General features: G+C 44.2%; 1 protein-coding gene across 1 annotated transcript in view; it reads right to left on the bottom strand.

Annotated features, from left to right (window-relative positions):
* Positions 1-3,102: 3,102 nt before the first annotated feature.
* The window catches only part of cdyl (chromodomain protein, Y-like), a 120,188-nt gene continuing 100,442 nt past the window's right edge, over positions 3,103-22,848 (bottom strand). Inside the window, exons 4-7 of the mRNA XM_042331931.1 lie at positions 9,879-10,051; positions 8,572-8,782; positions 6,371-6,514; positions 3,103-4,774 (exon numbers count right to left, since the gene is read on the bottom strand). Of these exons, the coding sequence (XP_042187865.1) occupies positions 4,616-4,774; positions 6,371-6,514; positions 8,572-8,782; positions 9,879-10,051 (687 nt within the window). The 3' untranslated portion in view covers positions 3,103-4,615. The remainder of the gene's footprint in view (positions 4,775-6,370; positions 6,515-8,571; positions 8,783-9,878; positions 10,052-22,848) is intronic.

The following is a 22,848-nucleotide window of genomic DNA, read 5'->3' as shown; positions in this document are numbered from 1 at the left end:
TATTCAGATAGCCACATTTTAATCACGTATATTGAGGTCCTCTTATCTGGGCTTCCTCAATCCCAATTGCTCTACTTACCTTCAATGCCCTCCTTACCAAACATTTCTTTACACATGGTCAACATCATTAACAACAAGACACCCCCAAGAAAATACCTACGGCTGGATATTCTGCCCAGTCTCGTGTGGTTTTCTGTCCACAGCTCCCAAATCAGCTCTTAGCTAATTGGTACCATACTGTAGGAGATATGTTAATAGCCACTTCAAAATGTGAGGCTCTATTCTATTAAAATCAAGTGCTTTGAGATGTTCTCACAACCTGAAAGGAGCTATATAAATGTAAATTGTATTATGATAATCCTTGCATTTGGTACAATACCCCAAATCTCTGTAACTCAATCCCTCCAAATCACACTTGAAGACTTTCCACTGTCACTCCCCCCCACCCCCTTCCAGCTTGGCGTCAAACCATACCGCTGTTAAGTAGTCTGAGACACAATCAATGTGAAGGTGCTGTAAGTTGTTGTGCCTTTTGCATCAGGAGGATGTCCCAAAGCGCTTCACTGGATATACTATAAAATGGGGTGACTATTTTGTGGATGAATGAGTCAGCCGGTTTGTGTATGGCAATGTCCCACAAACAGCCATGGAGTGAATGACCAATTTCATTCAGGGGAATTGGCCAGGAGTTATGGGATCTTTAATGACCACCAGAACAGGCAGAGAGGGCTTTGGTTTAATATCTCATCTGAAGGATAACACCTCTAACAATGCAGCACACGCCCGGAGTGTCAACTATATGAGTTCCAAATCCTAACCAACAACCTTCTGACTCGCTTGGTTCAAGTCCCTCTTGAGTCCTGTAGCTCAATGGTTAGAGCACTCGCTTTGCAAGCGAGAGACCTGAGTTCAAATTCCAGGCAGAGGGCGAAACCTTGGGCAAGTTTCCTTACTCCACACAGAGCCTAATAATAATCCCTCCAAAACCATAAACAATAATAAATTGGTCATTTTCAAACTGCGATTGTTTGTGGGACATTGCTGTGCGCAATTGGCTGCCGTGTTCACCCACAAATATACAGTCAATTCACTTTACAGTGTGTTCTGTGAAGCGCTTTGGGACGTCCTCCCGACGTGAAAAGCGCTACATCAAATGCAAGGATTATTATTATTATTAACCAACCGCCATCACTTCACCTCCAGAAACGTTTTTTCCTCCATGCCCCGCCTGGTCACCTGCGGCATATCCCAAAGCCATCCATGGCCCCTTTTCCTTAGTTACACCCTCCCTCTCGGCGATGTTATCCGCAGACGCGGGATCAACTTCTAAATGTATGCGGATGACACACAAATCTACTCCTCCAGTTCTGACTCCAGGTCCGCCGATGTTCTGTCAGCTTGCTTGTCAGACATCAAGCCTTAGATGAGTGCAAATTCCTGCAGTTATATCTTGACAAGACAGAAACCATTCTCCTCGACTCCCGTCGATGTCTTCTTTCCTGCGGTTCTGACCTCCTCAACCTCTCTGGCTTATCCCTAAGAGTTACTGAACCTATGTCTAACCGAGGCGTCAAGTTCGCTCCCCAGCCACCCTTTCTACCCCACATCTGGTCCCTGACCAGGACCACCTTGCTTACCTCCAGTCGTGTCTCACATGTCCGCCCCGCCCCGCTCCACATTCGCCGGCTGTGCTCTCAGCCATAACCCCCGAAAACTTTGGAACTTGCCCTCAATCCCTCGGCCTTTTGAGATCATGCCTTTAACTCTGCGTAGTCACCTTTCCCTTTCCCCATCGTGGCGTCAGGCTCTGCCACTTTTAAGCGCTCCCAAGACTCTACCCTGTGCGAAGGGTGCTATATAAATCCCAAGTTGTTGTACTATGGTTTGTTTCTATAGATTCTTGTACATGCTGTTTCAAGTCGTCATTGTTTATGGGTGAGGCCTGGCACCAGTTGTCACCAGGCAGAAAGTGAGGCCTCACAAGCCATGTGCAGTGCTTCCCCCAGTCAATGTTCACCTTCCAGCCTGGGTCACTAGATAGCGATCAAGAATAGGAAACCTTACCTCATTTTGTCCTCTAATCCATGACACAACAGATTACAGAACAGGATTTGAACCTGCAATTTTCTGTTGTGTAGAATAATCCTTGCTTTGATAAACCTTTTGTGGCAGGAGAATATCTCAAAGCACTTCACAGAATTTGTTCAAGAGTAATTTGTAGTGTAGGTATTTGAAGGATAGGGCCTTGAAGGGATATGGGGTAAAGCAGGGCGGTGGAATTAAACACCTTGCTCTTAGAGCTGGTGCAGACTCCATAAGCTAAGTGGCTTCCTTTATGCTGTAAATTTCTACGATTCTGACCAGCCAATTTTCAGAAAGTAAATTCCCACAAGCAGCCTTGAAGTGAATGACCATTCTTATCGGGGGGGAGGGGAGGAGGCGGAGATTGTTGGCCAGGATATCAGGACTGTGAGTCTAGACGAAGTTCAAAGTCCTGATGTGGGAATTGAACCCACAAGCTTTGGACTCGAGGCAAGATTGCTGCCAAATGATGCAGCTGACGTCATCTAAATTGGTTTATTTAACTAAAAAAATATTTGTGTAAGCTTAAGAGATTCTCAGATGTCCACTGACAGAATGGGTAATTATATAATGAAGTAATCTTGGCTCATTTGGAAGCACTCTTATCTTTGAGTCAGAAGAAGTTGACACTCGAATGCGGTGCCGGGACGTGATGCATTACTGGAGGTGCCGTCTTTCAGATGAGGCATTAAACTAAGGGCCTGTCTGCCTGTTCAGGTGGACATTAAAGATCCTTGGCCAATTGGCTGCCCTATTTCGAAACAAATACACTGTCACTACCCTTCACAATAAAAACCTGTAAAGTACTTTGACACTTCGATAATGTGAAACACAAGGATTATTATAAGGATTTTTTTGCCCACAAAATACAGTCATTCCACTTTACCCTATGAAGTGTTTTGAGACATCTCGATGATGTGATAAGATGCTATGTCAAATGCAAGGATTATTATTAATTCAATCAGGCCAGCAAGAACATGAAGAGTAAATGGACACAATACTATTATCTGACTACATATGTTTTGAGTATGAAATATTAGTTTTATTTACCCAGGTCTTTTCACAGCTCAATCTTTAATTATTAATCTATAAAACTTTACAGATTGTACAGTTTATAATATAGTTTAAACTAATGAACAAAAGTAGGTCCCACAGATGCAAAAATACTGTACCAATCCAAATAAAAGGCAGATTTACACATTGTACAGCTCTCCACCGGCAAGAGGAGGTGATCATTTCTAAGTACAAACAAATAAACTGTACAAAAATAAGATTTAATTTCCATTCTTCATACATTCAGAAAGATTGCAAATGCAGATATCTATATTCATTCAGATATCTGCAAACAGGAATTAGTAACCATTCCTAAAAGGAATGAGCATTTTATTTACAAGGGGTACTGTTAAGAACACCATATAGTGTATCATAAAATAAGTTGACACAAGAAACCATCTAGTTTTAAGGTAGTTTTTGGAAGGAGTTTTATATTGTATAGTGTGCCAATAGAAAATTTAACTTATTAAATTAAAGAAACCCTTCTAAAGTGGTCTAAAAATCATACATAGTTATGAATACATAAAGCAGTTTTTGGTGTAATATATCAATTTTAACCTGCAAAGAAAACACAAGCTCTTTCTATAATTTAACGCTTTCACCCAGAAACAGAAGTATACATCTGCAGTTGATTAAAAATAAAGAAAAAAATCCCTACACTTTAAAACACTACAACTAATTCTTAACTTATGCATTTCTTTAATATATAAGATTCACAAAGAATCACTAATACTGCAAGGCAAGTTTTTCTCTCTCAAAGAGCCAGTGGTTCTTCATGCTTACTGGGTAACAATATACTAACATGTCTGAAAGTGGGTCAAACACTTAAAACACACCTCCTGAGCACATTTAACATGTACATATAGATAGACTCTTCAAAAGGATATGTGTAGCTTTAAAGGTTTATGTTAGATACTGGGTCCACTGTCAGAAATCGAAGACTTTTTGATCTTTTCTTTGAGGTATGTAAAATCCTCTCCCCCCAAACCACATTCTTCTGACCTTTCAGTTTTTTATATATAAAATTAAACCAGCCAACTGATCTCTGGCAGCGAGAAGGTGGCTGTTTTTTTTTTACCCGTTTTTTTCCTCTCCTTCCATCTTTTCAAGCTGAGTGTTTTTCCAGTCTGCCCTGTCACAAACAATACATAATAAACATCTGGATTTGGAAAGCACAGTACGGTACAGTGCAGTAATAGCAAAGGACAAAAAGCGACTGGATGAGCAGAAACTGAAACGTTTGGTAGTGCAGTTCCAATCATTATCGGCTAAGTTTGCTTCCGGTCTTTCTGAATGTTGAAAATACAGTACTTGATGAGATCTTCGGAACAACTTTTTCAGTCTTTGCTCTTGAGCAGATGAGACCTGCTTTTGTTTTCTAGATTTTCCTCCATCCCCCCTTATTTTTAAGTCAGGGCATTTGTTAAGTCAACAGGGACGAAGTGATCAAGAAATAATCTTCCAGTGACAAAGCACATACTCAGAATTCATCGATTTTCTTCTGTAGATATTTCAGCATCGAGTCCATCCCCTGAGAAGAGCTCCAGATTTTCCTCAGAACATCACACTCCTTTTCATTTGTTTGCTCCAAATCACCCCTCATTGCATTTCTAACAAGAGCTTTGGATTCTTCAAGTACCTGTACAATGCAAAAAGAGATTCTATTCAGGACTAAAGTAGCATTTTATCAGAGGCACAGAGGACTCGGGTACACACATACCACTCAATAGCACTGAAGACTCGGCCCGAGTTAAAGTCTCTTGATTACTAAGATATCAGACCAGTCACTGGGGACAGGGAATCCTCCCACTCAACTCCTGTTAACGCTGCAAGACAATGCTGTAACAGGTAGGGCTGTCCTAGCTGGACAAGCAGCAGGAAAACTTGCCAGACAAGTACACTGCAAGTCAGCCTCAAATATGAAGCAAAGTTTGAAGTCCATAACTTAAAAGTGACACTCAGACAGCGAATCATGAAATGCTTAATAGGTTGATGCCTCGATTCCCAACCCAAAAAGCTGAAAATTCATCAAACATTAGCTTTGATTTCAAATTTAAGTCAGTTCTTGAGTGAGCTGCTGGATGAAGTATCATATGTAAGTATGATATTCCATTTTGGGTGTACCCTGGTCAAAAGGAAATGCAAATTGTGTAGTGACCTGCAAGGTTCCCAAGAAAATTTGAGGAAAAAACAGGGCAATTTGGTTCGGGTGGATTTGATTTGGGTGCATTTCATTGAAAGCACCAAACTGAATTTCTAATTACTTCATAGAATAAAGTTTTAATATTCCTGTATTTATGGTACAACAGCACAATGTTTTTGTAAATTATTCTGCTTTTCCTTTCATTAAAATCAGGCTGCTGCTGCACTGGGGTTCCTCTCATACACGCTTGGGGTGCATGGTTTTGAAACAGTGGGAAACTTCTGATCTCCGAGTACAGGGGATTATTATTAATGGAAAAGCAATCAGGTGTAGCATTATCAATACTGTCGTTGATAAAAGTTGAATATTATATGCATCAGCAATCCTTTTAAAAATAACAATCCTTGTACTTATAACGACAATCCTTGTATTTATAATAATAACAATAATAATCCTTGCAGTTGATATAGCACTTATCACATCATTGAGTCACCTCAAAGCACTTCACAGAATATATTGTAAAGTAAATTGACTCTGTGGGCTTAATTGCACACAGCTGTATTTCACAAACAGTCATGGATTGAGTGACAAAATTTATTTGGGGGTGGGGGGAGGTGAATTACATGTCAGGAAAGCGATCTGCCAATCAACTTAACAACCGGTTCCTACTTACTGCCAAGTAAACAGGTGTGTGGAGTAAGGAAGCTTGTCTAAGGTATTGCCCCGCCTCGGGAATTGAACCCAGGCTCTCTCGCATCCAAGGTAAGTACACTATCCACTACACTATGGAACTGCATGCTGTTTCATATAGTGCCTTTCACATTGAATACTCAAAGCACTTCACAGGATTTACTGTAATGTGCAGTGACTATTTTGTAGGTAAACTAACTACAATATGCATACTTAATAAATGCATAGTACCATACTTTGTATTTTAGATTAACATTTTAAAAGGGAAAGTATAAAATATATAATCCTTACAAATGAAATTTTGACCCACCACAAATTCTATTTTGAAATACTGCACTTTACTGTGGATTCCTAAAGATGGGCACATTGTGGAGTAAGTGAACATTATAGATTCTGACTTACAAGGGAATTGCACATGACCAGTTCCTTAATTCGGACCATAACCTCCTGACTGAATGTTCCAGGCCAGAAAACCTGCGACACCAATCCTTTTGCACATGCTTCCTGTGCAGTCAACTTTCGTCCACTGAAGAGCATTTCATTTGCCTGCAAGACATACAAGACTCCACTTAGCACGCGCTACCCAAGAGAAAACACAAAAAGTATTGCTTTACTATTAATATCCAAGGTTTTCCACTTTGTTTTAACTTCATGGGAGCTTCTCATCATCTACATTAAATTATGTGGTTCAATAATTCAACCCATGAAGATAATCTGAAGGGTTCTTCTCCTTCTCATTGGAAAAGTTGTCCCCTTTAGTAACTTAGTTTTTTTATCTTCCACTGAGCTTTTGTGATCCTTGTATGTGACAGATAGATACACAATTGAAACCTTCCCCAAAATGTGCATTAGTTCACTCACATCAAAAAAGCATTCTCCTCCTATATTGCATGCAATTTTCCATTTCATTGTGGTCACCTATAGGCACTATTGAGAGATGATTTTTAAACTACAACTCTAGATTGGATTTGGACCGTGGTGCCAGAATTTCCCATCTGTGCTGAGTAAGCTGATCTCAACTGGGGCAGCGGTAGAATGCTACAATTGATACGATTTCCAATTACTGATAAATGATGTATGTCAAATGTGATGATGGTAATTCCCTCCAGAAATGAACTCACTGTGCAAGCACACACAATGTGAGGTCCCAAAGCAGTGATGGCACTTGTGAGCTATGTCCTAGCAAATGGCAACACCTTTCAGAAAGGAGAATGGAGATATCACCAACCCCCACCCACACACACAGAAATGTCTAAACAACCTCTGTTGCCCACCATTCAGGGGTTCATTTCCAGTGCCCTGAGCTTCCTATAACGATAACATTCTTTTCCCCCAATTTTTATTTAAACTCTCCTCCAATCTCTTTCAGTGTTAATGCTTCTCTATTTGAGGTCCAGATACCTGCTGTTTTGAATGTGTGTGTGTGTATACAGGAAATGAGATGGGGAGTGGGGGCGTGATAGCAACATAATCAAGCCTTTTTCCCCAATATGTAACACACACACACACACACATATACACGTGCTGAAGGTCCCTGAAAAAATAATCAGAAGCAGAAATATCTAGCTCTAGGGCACTGAGAATAAAATTGTAGTCCCAGTTAAGCTCAGCACTACCCAGGATTCAAACCTACAACTGTTTGCACCTCAGGGAGCTGTCAGCTAATGTGTTCTCTAATGATCAATGACCATTAGTACTAAGATTTTTTTTTACTCTTTGTGTTCCCTCTTGTAAAAGCAATGACAAGCTATGCAGTTTCAGCTAGTTAGACTCCAGCAGTACCACAACACACACTCTGGGGTCCGCAAACCTTGGCTCTTGCCAACCTGTACCTAATATTTTCCGGAATTAGGTAAACAGGATGAGTCCCTCCAGGTTCATTTCATTCCAACAATTTATCTCTGGGATTTCTATGTATAGGTGGATGCATGCAAATCTCAGCTTGGTTTGGATACTCTTAAACACGGTGATGGATTTCTGCATGTGTCATTCACTCGGCTGACAAAAAAAAGTGCTGTTCCTAAATATTAAAAACTGCGATTCCCATTTCAATCCAAGTACAGTCCTTTGTTCTCAACTCTCTGGACACAAAACTCACGGGTGATCGACTTTTTAGTGTGTTTTTACGCTCATCAAGTTTAAAGTTATCATCAATGCTTGGTAATGAACAGTTCTCCAATTTTTGCAGCTAGTGTGGGTCAATATTACAGTATTTCCCAACAGTTTCTCTAGAAAGGTAAACAATCATATTTTGAAAACATTAGGTTTGCTGAAGAAAACACTTATTTATTTTGTAAGATGTAAATATTTATTATTAAGAAATAAAGGCTATTAGGGAATGGGCTCCCACTGGTAACCAGAAATGAGCCACACCTGCACAAAGGAATTATTGCTGGTAAATGGAAATGCATCACACCAGAGCAGAGGTTCTGTGGGTTGGCACATCCCATTTCCACTTATGGGTAACTGTGACTTAATCGTCAAAGATTTTTCTATTCCATTTCAGTAAACCTACTGGAATGCAGAACAAATTATTTAAACTCTGCTCACTATTTTGGGAACATACAAACAGCCAAGTACATCAGGAACCAATGGTGACTTACCGAAGCTAAGCCCATTATTCTGGGAAACATCAACGATGAACACCCATCTGGTGTCTGTCCAAATGTAGTATAGGGAGTCTGAAACCACGCCTTCTCATTTGCCCACACCACATCACAGAGAGGTAATATGGAAGCTCCGAGGCCTATTGCAGGTCCATTTACAGCTACTATGATTGGTTTCTTAAACTGAATAAATGTATTGACAAAACTCCTATAAGAGAAAAAGAAAAAAGTTGCTTTTTTCTATTCTGCATGTGTACGCAAATATTGCTGCTCATTGCCTTTTTGTTCACCTGAACTTCAAGAACCAATGATACACGTATTATATAATAGAAATGTCCATCATTTGTTTTTTTTGCAAAAAAAATCTTTATTCCTTTCCTTTAAACTTGTTTCATGAAACAGGCATTTCCAGAAGATCACATTTAGTACAATTCCATTAATCACATTTAAAATCTAGGCTTTATAACTCATGCATTTTTGTCATTATTCGAATGCCCAGCTCACCAGACACCCACTTTCTTGCTGCACAAGCTGTAGACATTCAGAACTCTGGATCTTGTGTCCTCTCACACATTAGGCTCTGTGAACCTATCACTCAGCTCCACGGACTCCCCACTCCACAGAGAATCAAATTCCAGATTCTCATCTTTCTGTTAAAACGCCTTTGCAGTTTGCCACACCTTATTTCTGTGGCCATCTGCAGCTTGATCGCCCCGTCGCTCCCAATGCTTAGCAAACACCGACTGGCTGGCCAGCCTGCTTCATGTCCCCCACCACTGGAGAAACAGGTGCCCCCACTCTCTGGAACTCCAACCCGGACTCCCTCTACATTGCTTCTCCCTCCCTTTAAAGGTGGTCTTAAGACCTTTCTTGTTGACCGCGCTTTTGGTTTCTCCCCTCCACCCCGCTCGGACAGCCAGCTGATTCTGTGAAGCTCTATGAGACATCCTCCCAACGCTATACAATGGTAAAAGCTTAAATCTGATAAATTCTGAAAGGTTTCCCCAACCCCAATGGACTAATTACAGAACCAAAGTGGTCTTGTTTCACAACACATTGGAAACTTTATAATTAGACCTATAAAGCCAGATTTTAACCATCAATACTTGGGATTTTTAAAAATGGAAATAGTGTAACCCGAATTCTAACATTCTGGGCTCTTTTGGGGATTTGTGGATAAAAAAACATTAATGATCTTTAAATATAATTCATCCCTTGAGTTTTGACAAATATCTTTGTGAATTTTTTTTACAACAAATATTCTCACTGTCTTTCCCTGACTTGAATCAATAGGAAATGTGTACCTGATAGTGTCGGCCATTTTAGTACTTTCCCTTTTCCGGTCGTCTGTTAACCGTCGAATGAAATAAATAAAGTCAAGACCGCAACAAAACACGCTTCCTACAGCGCTCAGCAAAACCAGTTTACTGTCATCAGCTGCTGCTGTGTTCAGAGCACTTTGCATTTCCTTCATAACCTGAAACCAAAGGAATTCAAAAGACAAGAATACAAAACAAATGAATGCAGCAGCTGTAAAAATTATATCTTTAAAATAATTATTTACTATATCTAGCTCGAAACAACTGACACTAATTAGGAGCAATTATTTCTCATTAACCTTACGGAGGTTATCATCCACATAGTGTGGGTAAGGTCATCAAATGGGGGGTGGGCGGGGGGAGAAGAGAAAGAAGAACCCAAACATAGTGAGGCATGTCCATTCCCTTTAAGAAATACAAGTCAGGTAATTTCTTCTTCCCATCTCATATATCAAACGACTGCCACATGGAAAGGTTCGGTTCTTTATAAATAGAATGCAGTGAAAGGACAATACCACCAGTTACAACAATTTGCATTTGTAGAATAATGTCTCAGAGCGCTTTGCAATGGTAGGGCAGTGCCAAGGGGGGGGGGGGGGGGGGGAGATGAGGGAAGGAGGTGACCATAGGCAAGGTTTGAAGAGGTAGGTTTTGAGTGGACTGAGACTGAAGGAGTTGAGGGAGGGAGTTCCAGAGATTTAGGGACTTAGAATTGGAAAGCTCAGCTATCTGCTGGGGAAGGTGCAAGGGTGGGAAGGGATTTATAGGTGAGGGAGAGGACCTTGAAAATCAATCAACTGAGAGACAGGGAGTGTGGAGCACAGTGAGTACTGGGGTGATGGGATGGGCAGATGAGGAAGCAGGTAACGGAGTTTTGGATGAGTTACATTTTATGGATGGTACAGCCAGGGCGACCAATGGGGAGTGCATTAGAAAAATAGATAGAAAGCAATGAAGGTGTTAAGGACATAGAATGACATACCATGGGAGTTTTTCTCCCCCCCCCCCCAATGTCGCACGTAAATTTATGTGTATCTGTGATACAAGCTGGTTGCGAATGGCAATTCAGCACATGGGTGGGACAATCTCCTATTCTGGGGCACTGTAAGCACATTCATATACAATGCCATTGAACTGGATGTGGTCTATTTTTTTCCAGAAATGGACAAACACATCAACAATGTAGCAAGCAGCACAAATATAACAAATATAACGATCAAAAGAATGACATTGGGCTGCCTGGGCATACACGCACAAGATTCTTCATCACATAGTATCATATTATGTTTCTGACTAAATAATATTCTTAGCAGCGGAAGCAGCAGCGGCAACAACTTATACTTATAGTGTCTTTCATAATAATAATCCTTGCATTTGATATAGCGCTTTTCACGTCAGGAGGACGTCCCAAAGCGCTTCACAGAATATACTGTAAAGTGAATTGACTGTATATTTGTGGGCGAACGCGGCAGCCAATTGAGCACCGCAGTGTCCCACAAACAGTCGTGGATTGAAAATGGCCAATTTATTATTGTTTTTGTTTTTTTGGAGGGATTATTATTAGGCTCTGTGTGGAGTAAGGAAACTTACTCCACACTTTTCGTCCTGCCTGGAATTGAACCCAGGTGTCTCGCTTGCAAAGGCGAGTGCTCTAACCGCTGAGCTACAGGACTCCACATTCATGAGGTGTAACAGGACGTTCCAGGCAACACAAGTCACCTGCATTTAAAACCAATTTAATCCAACTACAAATCCTCTTTGGCAAAGAGGATTTTTATCAAAGTATTTGATAAATGTCTAACTTTTGCACCAAACGATAGATTTATTTACACACGTACTCAAGATTAACATCTTTGAGGTTGTTCCAAGATATGACTGTAGCTGGACATCAACCACTCCCATGTTTTTTCCTGGCTAAGTTCAGGAATGAAAGATACAATCAAGTTTGCATTGCACATTAAATAAATGTCTAGTTCCAGAGAATAGGGGCAGAAAGGCTGAAAACCCATCCGCCAATGGTGGGGCTGGTATGGCAGCGAACACGAAGCCGGTCTGTGCTTGCTAAGCTTAGCAGACAGTATCATGCAGTTTATATTTGTATACTGCTTTTCCTGTCGGGAGGATGTCTCAAAGCACTTTACACAGAGCCAGAGGTTATGCTGTTTGCTGAAGTGCTCAATTATTGCACTGTTTTCCCACAGGTAGTTGGTTGGATCCTCGTTTCCAAATCACATCAAACCTGACCAAACAGCCCTCTGTCCATGTAATCACTGTGGTTCTAATCCGGAGAGTCCGGTGTTACTCAGATTCGGCACTGCTCCCATTACAGTCAGAGAAATACATGAATGTCACCTCCATAACCCGGATCAGAGGCACCTGAGGCAGTGAAGGGGTGACAGGGCAACTGGGGGGGGGGGCTGATTGGATGAGAGAAATCACATGGGGGGATGGGTCTGAAGGGAGGGGCGGGGCTAGAGGGGCAGGGGCGGGGTTAGAGAGGGAGAGCGGGACTAGAGGGGCGGGGCTAGAGAGGGAGGGCGGGGCTAGAGAGGGAGGGGCAGGGCTAGAGAGGGAGGGGTTGGGCTAGAGGGGCAGGGGCGGGGCTAGAGGGGCGGGGCTAGAGGGGCGGGGCTAGAGGGGCAGGGGCGGGGCTAGAGAGGGAAGGCGTGACTAGAGAGGGAGGGGCGGGGCTAGAGGGGCAGGGGCGGGGCTAGAGGGGCAGGGGCGGGGCTAGAGGGGCAGGGGCGGGGCTAGAGGGGCAGGGGCGGGGCTAGAGGGGCAGGAGAGGGAGGGCAGGGCTAGAGGGGCAGGGGCGGGGCTAGAGGGGCAGGGGCGGGGCTAGAGAGGGAGGGCAGGGCTAGAGGGGCAGGGGCGGGCTAGAGGGGCAGGGGCGGGGCTAGAGGGGCAGGGGCGGGGCTAGAGGGGCAGGGCGGGGCTAGAGGGGCAGGGGCGGGGCTAGAGAGGAGGGCAGGGCTAGAGGGGCAGGGGCGGGGCTAGAGGGGCAGGGGCGGGGCTAGAGGGGCAGGGGCGGGGCTAGAGGGGCAGGGGCGGGGCTAGAGGGGCAGGGGCGGGGCTAGAGGGGCAGGGGCGGGGCTAGAGGGGAGGGCGGGCTAGAGAGGGAGGGCAGGGCTAGAGAGGGAGGGCAGGGCTAGAGGGGCAGGGGCGGGGCTAGAGGGGCAGGGGCGGGGCTAGAGGGGCAGGGGCGGGGCTAGAGGGGCAGGGGCGGGGCTAGAGGGGCAGGGGCGGGGCTAGAGGGGCAGGGGCGGGGCTAGAGGGGTAGGGGCGGGGCTAGAGGGGCAGGGGCGGGGCTAGAGGGGCAGGGGCGGGGCTAGAGGGGCAGGGGCGGGGCTAGAGGGGCAGGGGCGGGGCTAGAGGGGCAGGGGCGGGGCTAGAGGGGCAGGGGCGGGGCTAGAGGGGCAGGGGCGGGGCTAGAGGGGCAGGGGCGGGGCTAGAGGGGCAGGGGCGGGACTAGAGAGGGAGGGCAGGGCTAGAGGGGCAGGGGCGGGGCTAGAGGGGCAGGGGCGGGGCTAGAGGGGCAGGGGCGGGGCTAGAGAGAGAGGGCAGGGCTAGAGGGGCAGGGGCGGGGCTAGAGGGGCAGGGGCGGGGCTAGAGGGGCAGGGGCGGGGCTAGAGGGGCAGGGGCGGGGCTAGAGAGGGAGGGCGGGGCTAGAGGGGCAGGGGCGGGGCTAGAGGGGCAGGGGCGGGGCTAGAGGGGCAGGGGCGGGGCTAGAGGGGCAGGGGCGGGGCTAGAGGGGCAGGGGCGGGGCTAGAGGGGGCAGGGGCGGGGCTAGAGGGGCAGGGGCGGGGCTAGAGAGGGAGGGCGGGGCTAGAGGGGCAGGGGCGGGGCTAGAGGGGCAGGGGCGGGGCTAGAGAGGGAGCGTGTTTGAGCCTCAGCGGCGATTTGGCGACAACATTAACGCCTGTAACTGGGAAACTCTGGGCCTCAGGGCCTGACACGAGGATTACAGGCGAGTCAGGTCGCTCTGTTTGTTACTGGGTCCCAGGTTGAGGCTCAGTCATTATTATAGTTTAGATCATGTTATCAGTGTTTGTTGCGACGTTTGTTCCGAAAGCGGAAATAAAGTTATATTTAATTGTATAAAGTGAATGAGCATAAACAATTTTATATTTAACTGAATAAGTTTAATAAACACAAAAGATTTTATAGACAGATAAGTGTGGAGAGTAGATTGGGAGGTGTCTGTGACAAAGTGGCGGTGTACTTCTCCCCCTGAGCTCCGACACCCTGACTGCAGAGCCTCGGGACGCTGTGTACACGGTGTAAAGCTGCTGCTGCTCAGTCGTGACATCTGGAGGCCAACGTGGGGCCTGGTCGGTGATCTCACGACTTATATAGAGCGGGAAAAAGAAGCGCGAATCCCCCTGTATCCGCTGTGGGCCCCAGGGTTTAGCGGACAGGCAGTGGACGGGCAGTGAGAGGAGAATCTGGGCCCAGGGTTCACCCCACCCACACAGTTAAAGAATGAATTGTAAGCCGAGGTCTGTCTGTGGTGGTTGCAGCTCTCGCCTCGCAAGCGAGAGGACCCGGGGTCGGTTCCTGGGCGGGGCGAAACGGAAAAAGACCCCCGGTCTGAGATCGGGGGAAAAAGGTATGGGAGGGAATACCTCACAGCACGACTAGAAACCATTCATTTCTCTTCTGGGGGTGGAGCTGCAGAGAATCCTGGTACCTACAGTGTAAGCACATGCATATTTTTATAGCACCTCATCATGTCGAAAATCTCAAAACACTTCACTGGGGCACTGTACAGGTAATTACTATCAAGTGGAAAGGACTGTGTTTAGAAGCCATTTTAGCACACAGAAAAGTCGAATAATTGCCACGGGTGAATGATCAATTTAGCCAGAGGTCTGTTGGCAAGGAGGGGAGAGTGATGGACACACGCCTCTGTTTACCTAGCAATAAGTAGGAACCTACTTGTTAAGTCGATTGGCAGATCGCTTTCCAGGGGTAATAATACCTCCAAAAAAAAATAATGTCAATTTGGTCACTCAGTCCACAACTGTATGTGGGACACCACTGTACAATTGGCTGCCACGTTTCACCCACAAAACATGTAGTCACTACACTTTACAGTGTAACCTGTGAAGCACTTTGACACGCCTTGAAGATGCCATAAGGCGCTATATCAAATGCAAGGATTATTAACAAAAACAGAAGTTGCTGGAGCACTCAGCAGGTCAAGCAGCATCTATGGAGAAAGGAAAGTCAGTCAATGTTTCGGGTACACAACCCTTGGTCAGAACTGGGGCATGTTGGGAGGGAAAGGCTTTTAAGGGCTAACAGGGCTCTTGTTAGCCCTTGAAAGCCTCTCCCTCCCAACGTGCTCCAGTTCTGACCAAGGGTCGTGCACCTAAAATGTTGACTCACTTTCCTTTCTCCATAGATGCTGTTTGACCTACTGAGTGCTCCCAGCGACTTCTGTTTTTGTTTTCAGATTTCCAGCATCTGCAGTATTTTGTGTTTTGCCAGGATTATTATTAAAGATGAAATTTCAGTAGATCAGACACGGAGAGGGCAGATAAAATTTAATGCAAAAACATGCGTGGCTATGTTCAAAGGAAAAAAAACAGAAAGCAGGAATATGCCAAATAGTAACATTTTAAATGGAACAGAAGAGCAGAGGGACCTTGGAGTCAACATACATAAATCTTTAAAGCTGGGAAGTCAGGTGGGCAAAGCTGAAGAAAGCTAATAGAATCCTAGGTTTTATAAATAGGGGCATCGAATACAACACTAACGAAGGTGATGTAATGAGCTATGTGAATTGTTAGACCGAAGTAGGAGTATCATGCCCAATTGTTCAAATATCTAACCTGAAAGTTGATGGCTGACAGAGGCTTGAACCCACAACTTTCTGACTCAGAGGTGAGTGTGCTACCAACTAAGACACAGCAGTGAAGCAGGCCAGGAAAAGTAGAGACAGAATCCTTCTCTCACTGATTATGATTTTACTGTTGTAATTATTGTTCCATTCCTTAAAACACTCAAAGCTGAGTATACCTTGGGATTTTGGACATATGAGGTTAGAGAGGTTAAGTAGCCCACCAACTGTATAACCACGTATGTCATTGATATTTCCTACTATATTATTGGGAAAGCCCTCTAAATGGCACCTTGGGAGAACAACTCAAAGTGATCTCAGATTGAAGCTAAGTTCTTGCAGTTTAGCATGAAATATATAGGATGCCTTTGGAGGTGCTTTTTCCTGTGTGAGAGCCTGTTTATGCTGCTGTTTTCCCTTATTTGTTAACCATTATTTCCCTATAACTAACTTTTCTCTTCAGGCTAGTTCTCACACAAATGTTAGAAAATAATAGTCCATTCATTGTGGTATTCGGAATGAACTGAATTGTTGCAAATCCTTCAGATTTTGAGGCTTTGAGAATTTGTAATTCTTAAAAGACTAGACAATTATTTATATAAATTATATATTATTATGAAGGACTACAAAGGGTCAGACTGGTAAAATCAAAATAACAAACATTATTTATATTTTAGTATATCGAAGATACTTAAACAAGCATGCAACACAACATCTATCCCATAATAATCATTTTAAACATACTACATAAACCATTGTCCTACATCCAGAGGGAAATTGGGCACGAAATTGGTAAACCAAATACATAAATTTAAAGAATGAGCAGTACTGCACTTAAAATAAACAATACCATTCAATTTGTTCCTCATGAATTGTAAAATACAGATTGGTATTTCGATTACATTTTATTTGCAGTGCTGTGTCCGAAATATCAAATTCATGGTGTGAATACATTGCTGTAGAAAAATTGGCTGCCGTTAAGCACCTTGAAACATTCTCCTGACAATAAATGCATTGTATAATGCTTTTAAATGTTGTGGTACATCTAAGTCGAAATAAGAATAAGTCTGCCTGAGGTCCGATACTGCACAACTCTAGTAGTCAGATCTAAATGGCAAAGTGGCTTACATTCGCATGATTCTTTTGGGGGAGGAAGAGAGGCAAGAGGAGAAATAGTTTGGCTTTGCACACATTAAGATGCTAAATTAGCTGAGATCAGCTAACTCAGTATGAACAATGGAACAAACCCAAAGCTTGAAATTCTATACAGTATTAGGCTGTAATTGTGCAAATTTCAATGTATAATTGTGATTTAATATGATAAAAATAATCCTTACATTTTACACAATGCCTTTAATGTCGGGAGAACCAGTAAGATTCTCAAAGTGCTCAAGGCAGCCAATTTGTGTACAGCAATATTCCAAAAACAGCCATGACATAAATTAATAACTTTATATTGGTATTGTTGGCCAGGATGTTGGGAGAAACTCCCTTCTGTTTTCGAACAGTGGGATCTTCAAGGTCATGAGGGAGGGGGATCTTGTCACTGATGGTGGGGTGGAGGGACAGGGGACATAAAGCAGGCTGTTTGATGAGCAAAGGGAGTGGCAGGGATGTAGGCGATGCAGAGATACGGTAAGGCAAGGCCGAAGAAGGATTTAATAGCGAGGTCAAGGATCTTGAATTTCATCCGCTGGGGGATGGTAGTGTCAGAAGCCAGCAATGTTGCAAAGGTGAGAGAAAGCTGAGTGAGTGACAACCTACAAGTAGAGCTTAAAGGACAGTAAAGGGTCAAATAGGATACTGGGGTTTCACACTGATCAGTGCCTGAATTGAGACGGAGCTGCTGACAGAAGCTAAGCGGGAGAGCCTCAGTCTTGCTGTGGTTTAACTGTGGAGAAAGTTAGAACACCACCCTTTTGGGCAATGCATTCCAGATCCAAACAACTTGCTGTGTGAAAAAAAATCAGATTATTCTCCTTGGAGCAGAGATTTAATAGAGGTGTTCAAAATTATGAGGGGATTTGATAGGATGAACAGGGAGAAACTATTTCCACTGTCGGGTGGGTTGGTAACCAGAGGACACAGATTTTAAATAGTTGCCAAAAGAACCGGAGGGAAGATGAGAAATTTTTTCACCGTGAGTTGTTCGCATTGGGAATGCATTGCCTGAAAGGCTGGTGGAAGTTGATTCAATAAGAGCTTTCAAGAGAGAACTAGATAGACATTTGGGGAGGACAAATTTGCATGGCTATAGGGAGAGCGCGGGGGAATGGGACTCTTTCAAAAAGCTGGCATGGATACGGTGGGACAAGTGGCCTCCTGTGCTGTATAATTCCATGATTCTATGAACACATCCAGGACCCCAGTCCTGTATCATAGTATTAGCCTAGACTTGAGTTCAAAATCCTGACACGGGGCTTGAACCCACAGCTTTCTGAGGCAGGAGTTTTATCAACAACAACGCTACATTTGTAATAGCGCCTTTCACGTTGGGAGGACGTCCCAGGGCGCTGGGACCAACCGTTACCGCCAATAAAAGGTGCACAACCTGTTGCAAGAAAGGTCTTTTTAAAATTTAAACGTTTGACATTTAGAAATCAATGATACATGAAGCTGCTCAAAATAGCTTTTCGTTTCAAATTTTAACTGTACAGTGGTAATTGCGAGGATACAAAAGGTTCTACCCTTAATAAAATGAACCAACCACCTTAAGATAACCCAAGACTAGCATTCAATAATTTAACAAAGATTAGTAGCAATATAATCATCATCATCATGCAAACTACATTAAATTAGCACTCTTGGGTAATTGTGACAGCTGTACTATTTCATAACTTTTCTCAGTTTCTATGCAATTCCACAAGCAAATATCCTCCCTCCAAATGTAAAGAGTGCTCCCTAAGTCAGCAGAAGAATCTACCTTCTACTTTTCCACAATGTCAACATTAACTGGAACTCTCTCATAATAACTTAGTAAAAAAAATACAACAAATACTCTTTAAACTGAAGAAGTTGAAGATGGGGGACAAATGTTTTACTTAACACCCCAGTAAATACTATGCATTTACATCCAGGATAACCAATTCTAATCTCAACAATTTATGCAGTTTTTGTCGTATTTTATTGCATACATTGTATTAACATTTTGCTTTGATTTATAATTTTTCAGCTATTTAAATACAAATTGCAAGAGAACAAGTTGAAATTATATTACAAGTTACACTTTAACTACCTCTCATCACAAGAGTAAAGAGCTGTTTCTTATCAAAGTTGAGCTAAAGAGTGGTACAGTATTACCCACAAGTTGAGTACAACTTATTCTGGAAATTGCTTCTTACTCTTTAGAGTGAGTGATATTAATCAACAAGGTGAGAAATGGGCATATATTGAGGGATGCGAGGAGGATACAATGAAAAGAAGGGACTGGCAGTAAAAATATGCAAGGGGAAAATGAGGAAAAGCACTGTAGAACGCTTGAATGGAAAAATAAACACCATCTTATCCAGTCATTCCTCTTTTCTTACTTTTAGGCCCTGGGCAACCACCTTATGTGGCAGCAAACCCCTTAATGGTATCCCCTTTTGTCGCAGAATTGTAGCTCGATTCCACAATCTGTGGGGAAATGAACTTTTGGCAATGGAGCCCAGCTTCCTATTTGCCGTATAGCTGCCTCATATTGTTTGGACGTGGTGAATGATAAATCAAATACCCCTCTCCTGCTCTCTTCCAGCAAATCCCTTTGGCAACTTCGATTCCACTCACTGAGCACAAGAATTACTGGTGCCTCTAATTCTAATTTTAAACAGTAATAACATAAAGGATTACAAAATCACCCTGATAGTTTGACATTGATCAATATTAATTACGTAGTCACAGGCACCTGTGTTCTCTCCTCAGGCACGCGTGGTTAGCACAAGCTGTAAATTAGACCTCGATGCACTCCCACCGCTTCTGCATTTGCAATAGCATATACTCAGGACAGGACTGTAAGGGGGAGGGGGAATAACAAATGTAGATGTGAAGAGTTTTATTGGATACTTGAACAGGGCAACTGAAATGCCATACATAATCAGGCCATTCAGTCCAAGTTTGAGCTGGAGATTTTTTTTTACAAGAGTTAGCTAATCTAATCCCACTCTCCAGCTCTCTCCACGCACATACAGTATTTGATGTATTTGATGTTTCCTACCTAGTGCAAATGAAAAAAAATTTCACGAAAACAATTTCTAACTAAACAGTAGGACTGACATTTTAAAGTGAGAACTTGCAATTTGAAAGTGCCACATCACAACAAAAACATCTTGAAGCACCTCACAGATAATTATTGTGAAGTGTTGACTTCATTTGGCAGCCATTTGTATTAGTAAGGTCCCACAAACTACCAGAGTGAAAGATCACTCAATCTGGACATGGTCCCAGGAGAAATGTCCTTTGTATTTAAAACAGTATAATTAAATCTTTAACATCCACTTGAACAGGCATTTGATCTTGGTTTAACGTCTCATCTGGAAGATTGCACCTCCGATAATACTGAACTGCAATACCAGCTTGGGCTCTGAACTTGCAATCTTCTAACTCAGGAAAGAGTGCTACCAACTGTGTGAGCTCTGAGCAATATTTGTATAGCGCCTTTCACGTTGAGCGGACGTCCTAAGGCTCTGGAGAGTCAAGAGTTTCGGACCCGAGCTGGGGGTCAGGATCGGAGAGGGTGGAGGGCAGGGAGGAAAGCAGCGTGATCGAAAGCACGGTCGAAGAGAAGGGTCTTGAGATGAGTCTTGAAGGAGGCAAGAGAGGGGGCGAGACGGAGGGACTGCGGGACGCAGTTTCAGAGGGCGTGGGCAGAGTGGTAGAAGGTCCGCCCCCAATAGTGGGGCGAGCGAGGTGGGGTACGTGAAGCAGGCCGGGGCCCGCTGAGTGGAGGGACCGAGCAGGATGGTACGGAGTTAGGAGGAAACTTATTTGTGATTAACTATATAGGATTATAGGATTGAGCCACAAATGGCACTGGAAAGATCTCTTACAATAATTGGCTTTGAAATTGTACAGTTCATGAGAAGGAATCAACAGAACAAGTATATAAACTCATCTAATGGACACTTGAAAACTCTTCAAATAATTCTTAGATTACTGAGCTGAACATGAAAGCAACACGAGATGTACAAGCAGTTGGAGTTTCAGCGACTGCTTAATTTTTTTCAAAAAATGATTCATATACCGATGAAATATGAATTTGGTCAACTTCATTGCTGAAATTGGCACTAAAACTGCTGAGTTCAATAAAATGTTTAAGTTTATCGGTTACTGAAAGATAAAATGGAGAAGACTGAACAGGTAAAGTAAAAAATGTAACACTACTGAAAAAAAGCTAAATGGCGGATAACAAGTGCCGTGTATATTTAGGGTGGGGGGAGGGGGAAAGAACGATATAGGATTGTGAGAAGGATATTATCGCACTACCACATTCTATTTATGCTTTCAGTTATATTTTATGGAGAGGATGTTTACATCTGTTGTGTTTAAACTTCATTTGAACACTTGTTAATACAAATTAACAGTTCACTTGTAACAATTCACCATATCACTCCATAATAATGAATTCCTACCAATTTACTGTACTGGCTTTAACAAAACTAACCAATACGGGTTTCTGTCTAAGGTCCTTGAGAGAGCCGTCGCCTCCCAGTTTCACTCTTTCCTCTCCTCCCACTCTCTCCATGAGCCCCTCCAATCGGGTTTCCGTGTTGCCCATGTGTGACCAGGGCTCCCTCTGCCTCCTCATCCTCCTCCACCACCTTTGATTCTGTGGAGCACTCAATACTCCTCCACCACCTCTCCTCCCACCTCAACCTTCAAGGTTCTGTCCTTGACTGGTTCAGATCCTAACTTTCACACCGCCTCCACTTAGTCTCTGCAAGTGGCTTCTCCTCCAGACCCCGCACCGTCTTGTGCAGCGTTCCTCAGGGCTCTGTCCTCAGTCCCCTCCTCTTCACCCTCTACATGCTCCCCCTTGGTGACATCATCCGCAGACATAGGGTAAATTTCCACATGTATGTGGATGACACCCAACTCTATCTCTCTGCCTCCACCCTCAACTCCAGGACTACTGGCGTCCTGACCAACTGCCTGTCTGACATCAAGTCCTGGATGAGGGACAACTTTCTCCAACTCAACGTCAGCAAGACCGAGGCCCTCCTGATTGGCTCGCGCCAGCACCTCCGCACCTCGGGCGCTGGCAGCATCAGCCTCCACGGCTACACACTCAACCTCACTAAGCCAGTCAGGAACCTGGGTATCTTGTTTGACCCTGAACTGTCCTTTCTCCCCCACATCCGCGCCATGACCGGCACTGCCTACCACCACCTCCGCAACATTGCCAGACTCCGCCACTGCCTCACCCCTCAGATCGCCAAAACCTTAACCCACGCATTTGTCACATCAATGCTCGATTATGGAAACTCCCTCTTCATCGGCCTTCCCAACTTTTCCCTTCGCAAGCTGCAGATCATCCAAAACTCTGCAGCTCGTGTACTCTTGCGCACCAGGCTCCGTGACTCCATCACTCCCACCCTCGCCCGACTCCCCTGGCTCCCCATCCCTCAGAGGATCAAATTCAAGATCCTCGTCCTCACTTTCAAGGCCATCCATGGCCTTGCCCCCTCCTACCTGCTGACTCCCTACCAACCTGCCTGATCCCTCCGTTCAGGGGGCTGCAGCCTGCTCCATGTCTCCCGCCCGACCACTCTACCATCGGTGGCCGGACTTTCAGCCTCTCTGCCCCCACCCTCTGGAACTCCATCCCACAGTCTATTTACCTTGCTTCCTCCCTTGCCTCCTTCAAGGCCGGTCTCAAGACCCTCCTCTTCGATCATGTCTTCAGTCGCCCTCCCGCCTCTCTGCCTTCCCTCACTCCTATATCACCCCTCCCCCATGCTCGGGTCCTGACCCGACTGTCCAGCGCTTTGGGACATCCTCCCGACGTGAAAGGCGCTCTATAAATGTAATTTTGTTGTTTTAACCAAAGTTGCAATACCCATTTTTCACCTTCAGATGGCGCACAAGACTAACTAACTGAACAGGTGTGACTTTCCTTCAGTATCTTGCAGTCTG

This window comes from Callorhinchus milii, unplaced genomic scaffold, assembly GCF_018977255.1.
Source record: "Callorhinchus milii isolate IMCB2004 unplaced genomic scaffold, IMCB_Cmil_1.0 Scaffold2, whole genome shotgun sequence".
Classification (NCBI taxonomy): Eukaryota; Metazoa; Chordata; class Chondrichthyes; order Chimaeriformes; family Callorhinchidae; genus Callorhinchus; species Callorhinchus milii.
The sequence above is the reverse complement of the archived record's forward strand: the minus strand, read 5'-3'. Positions and strand labels throughout refer to the sequence as shown.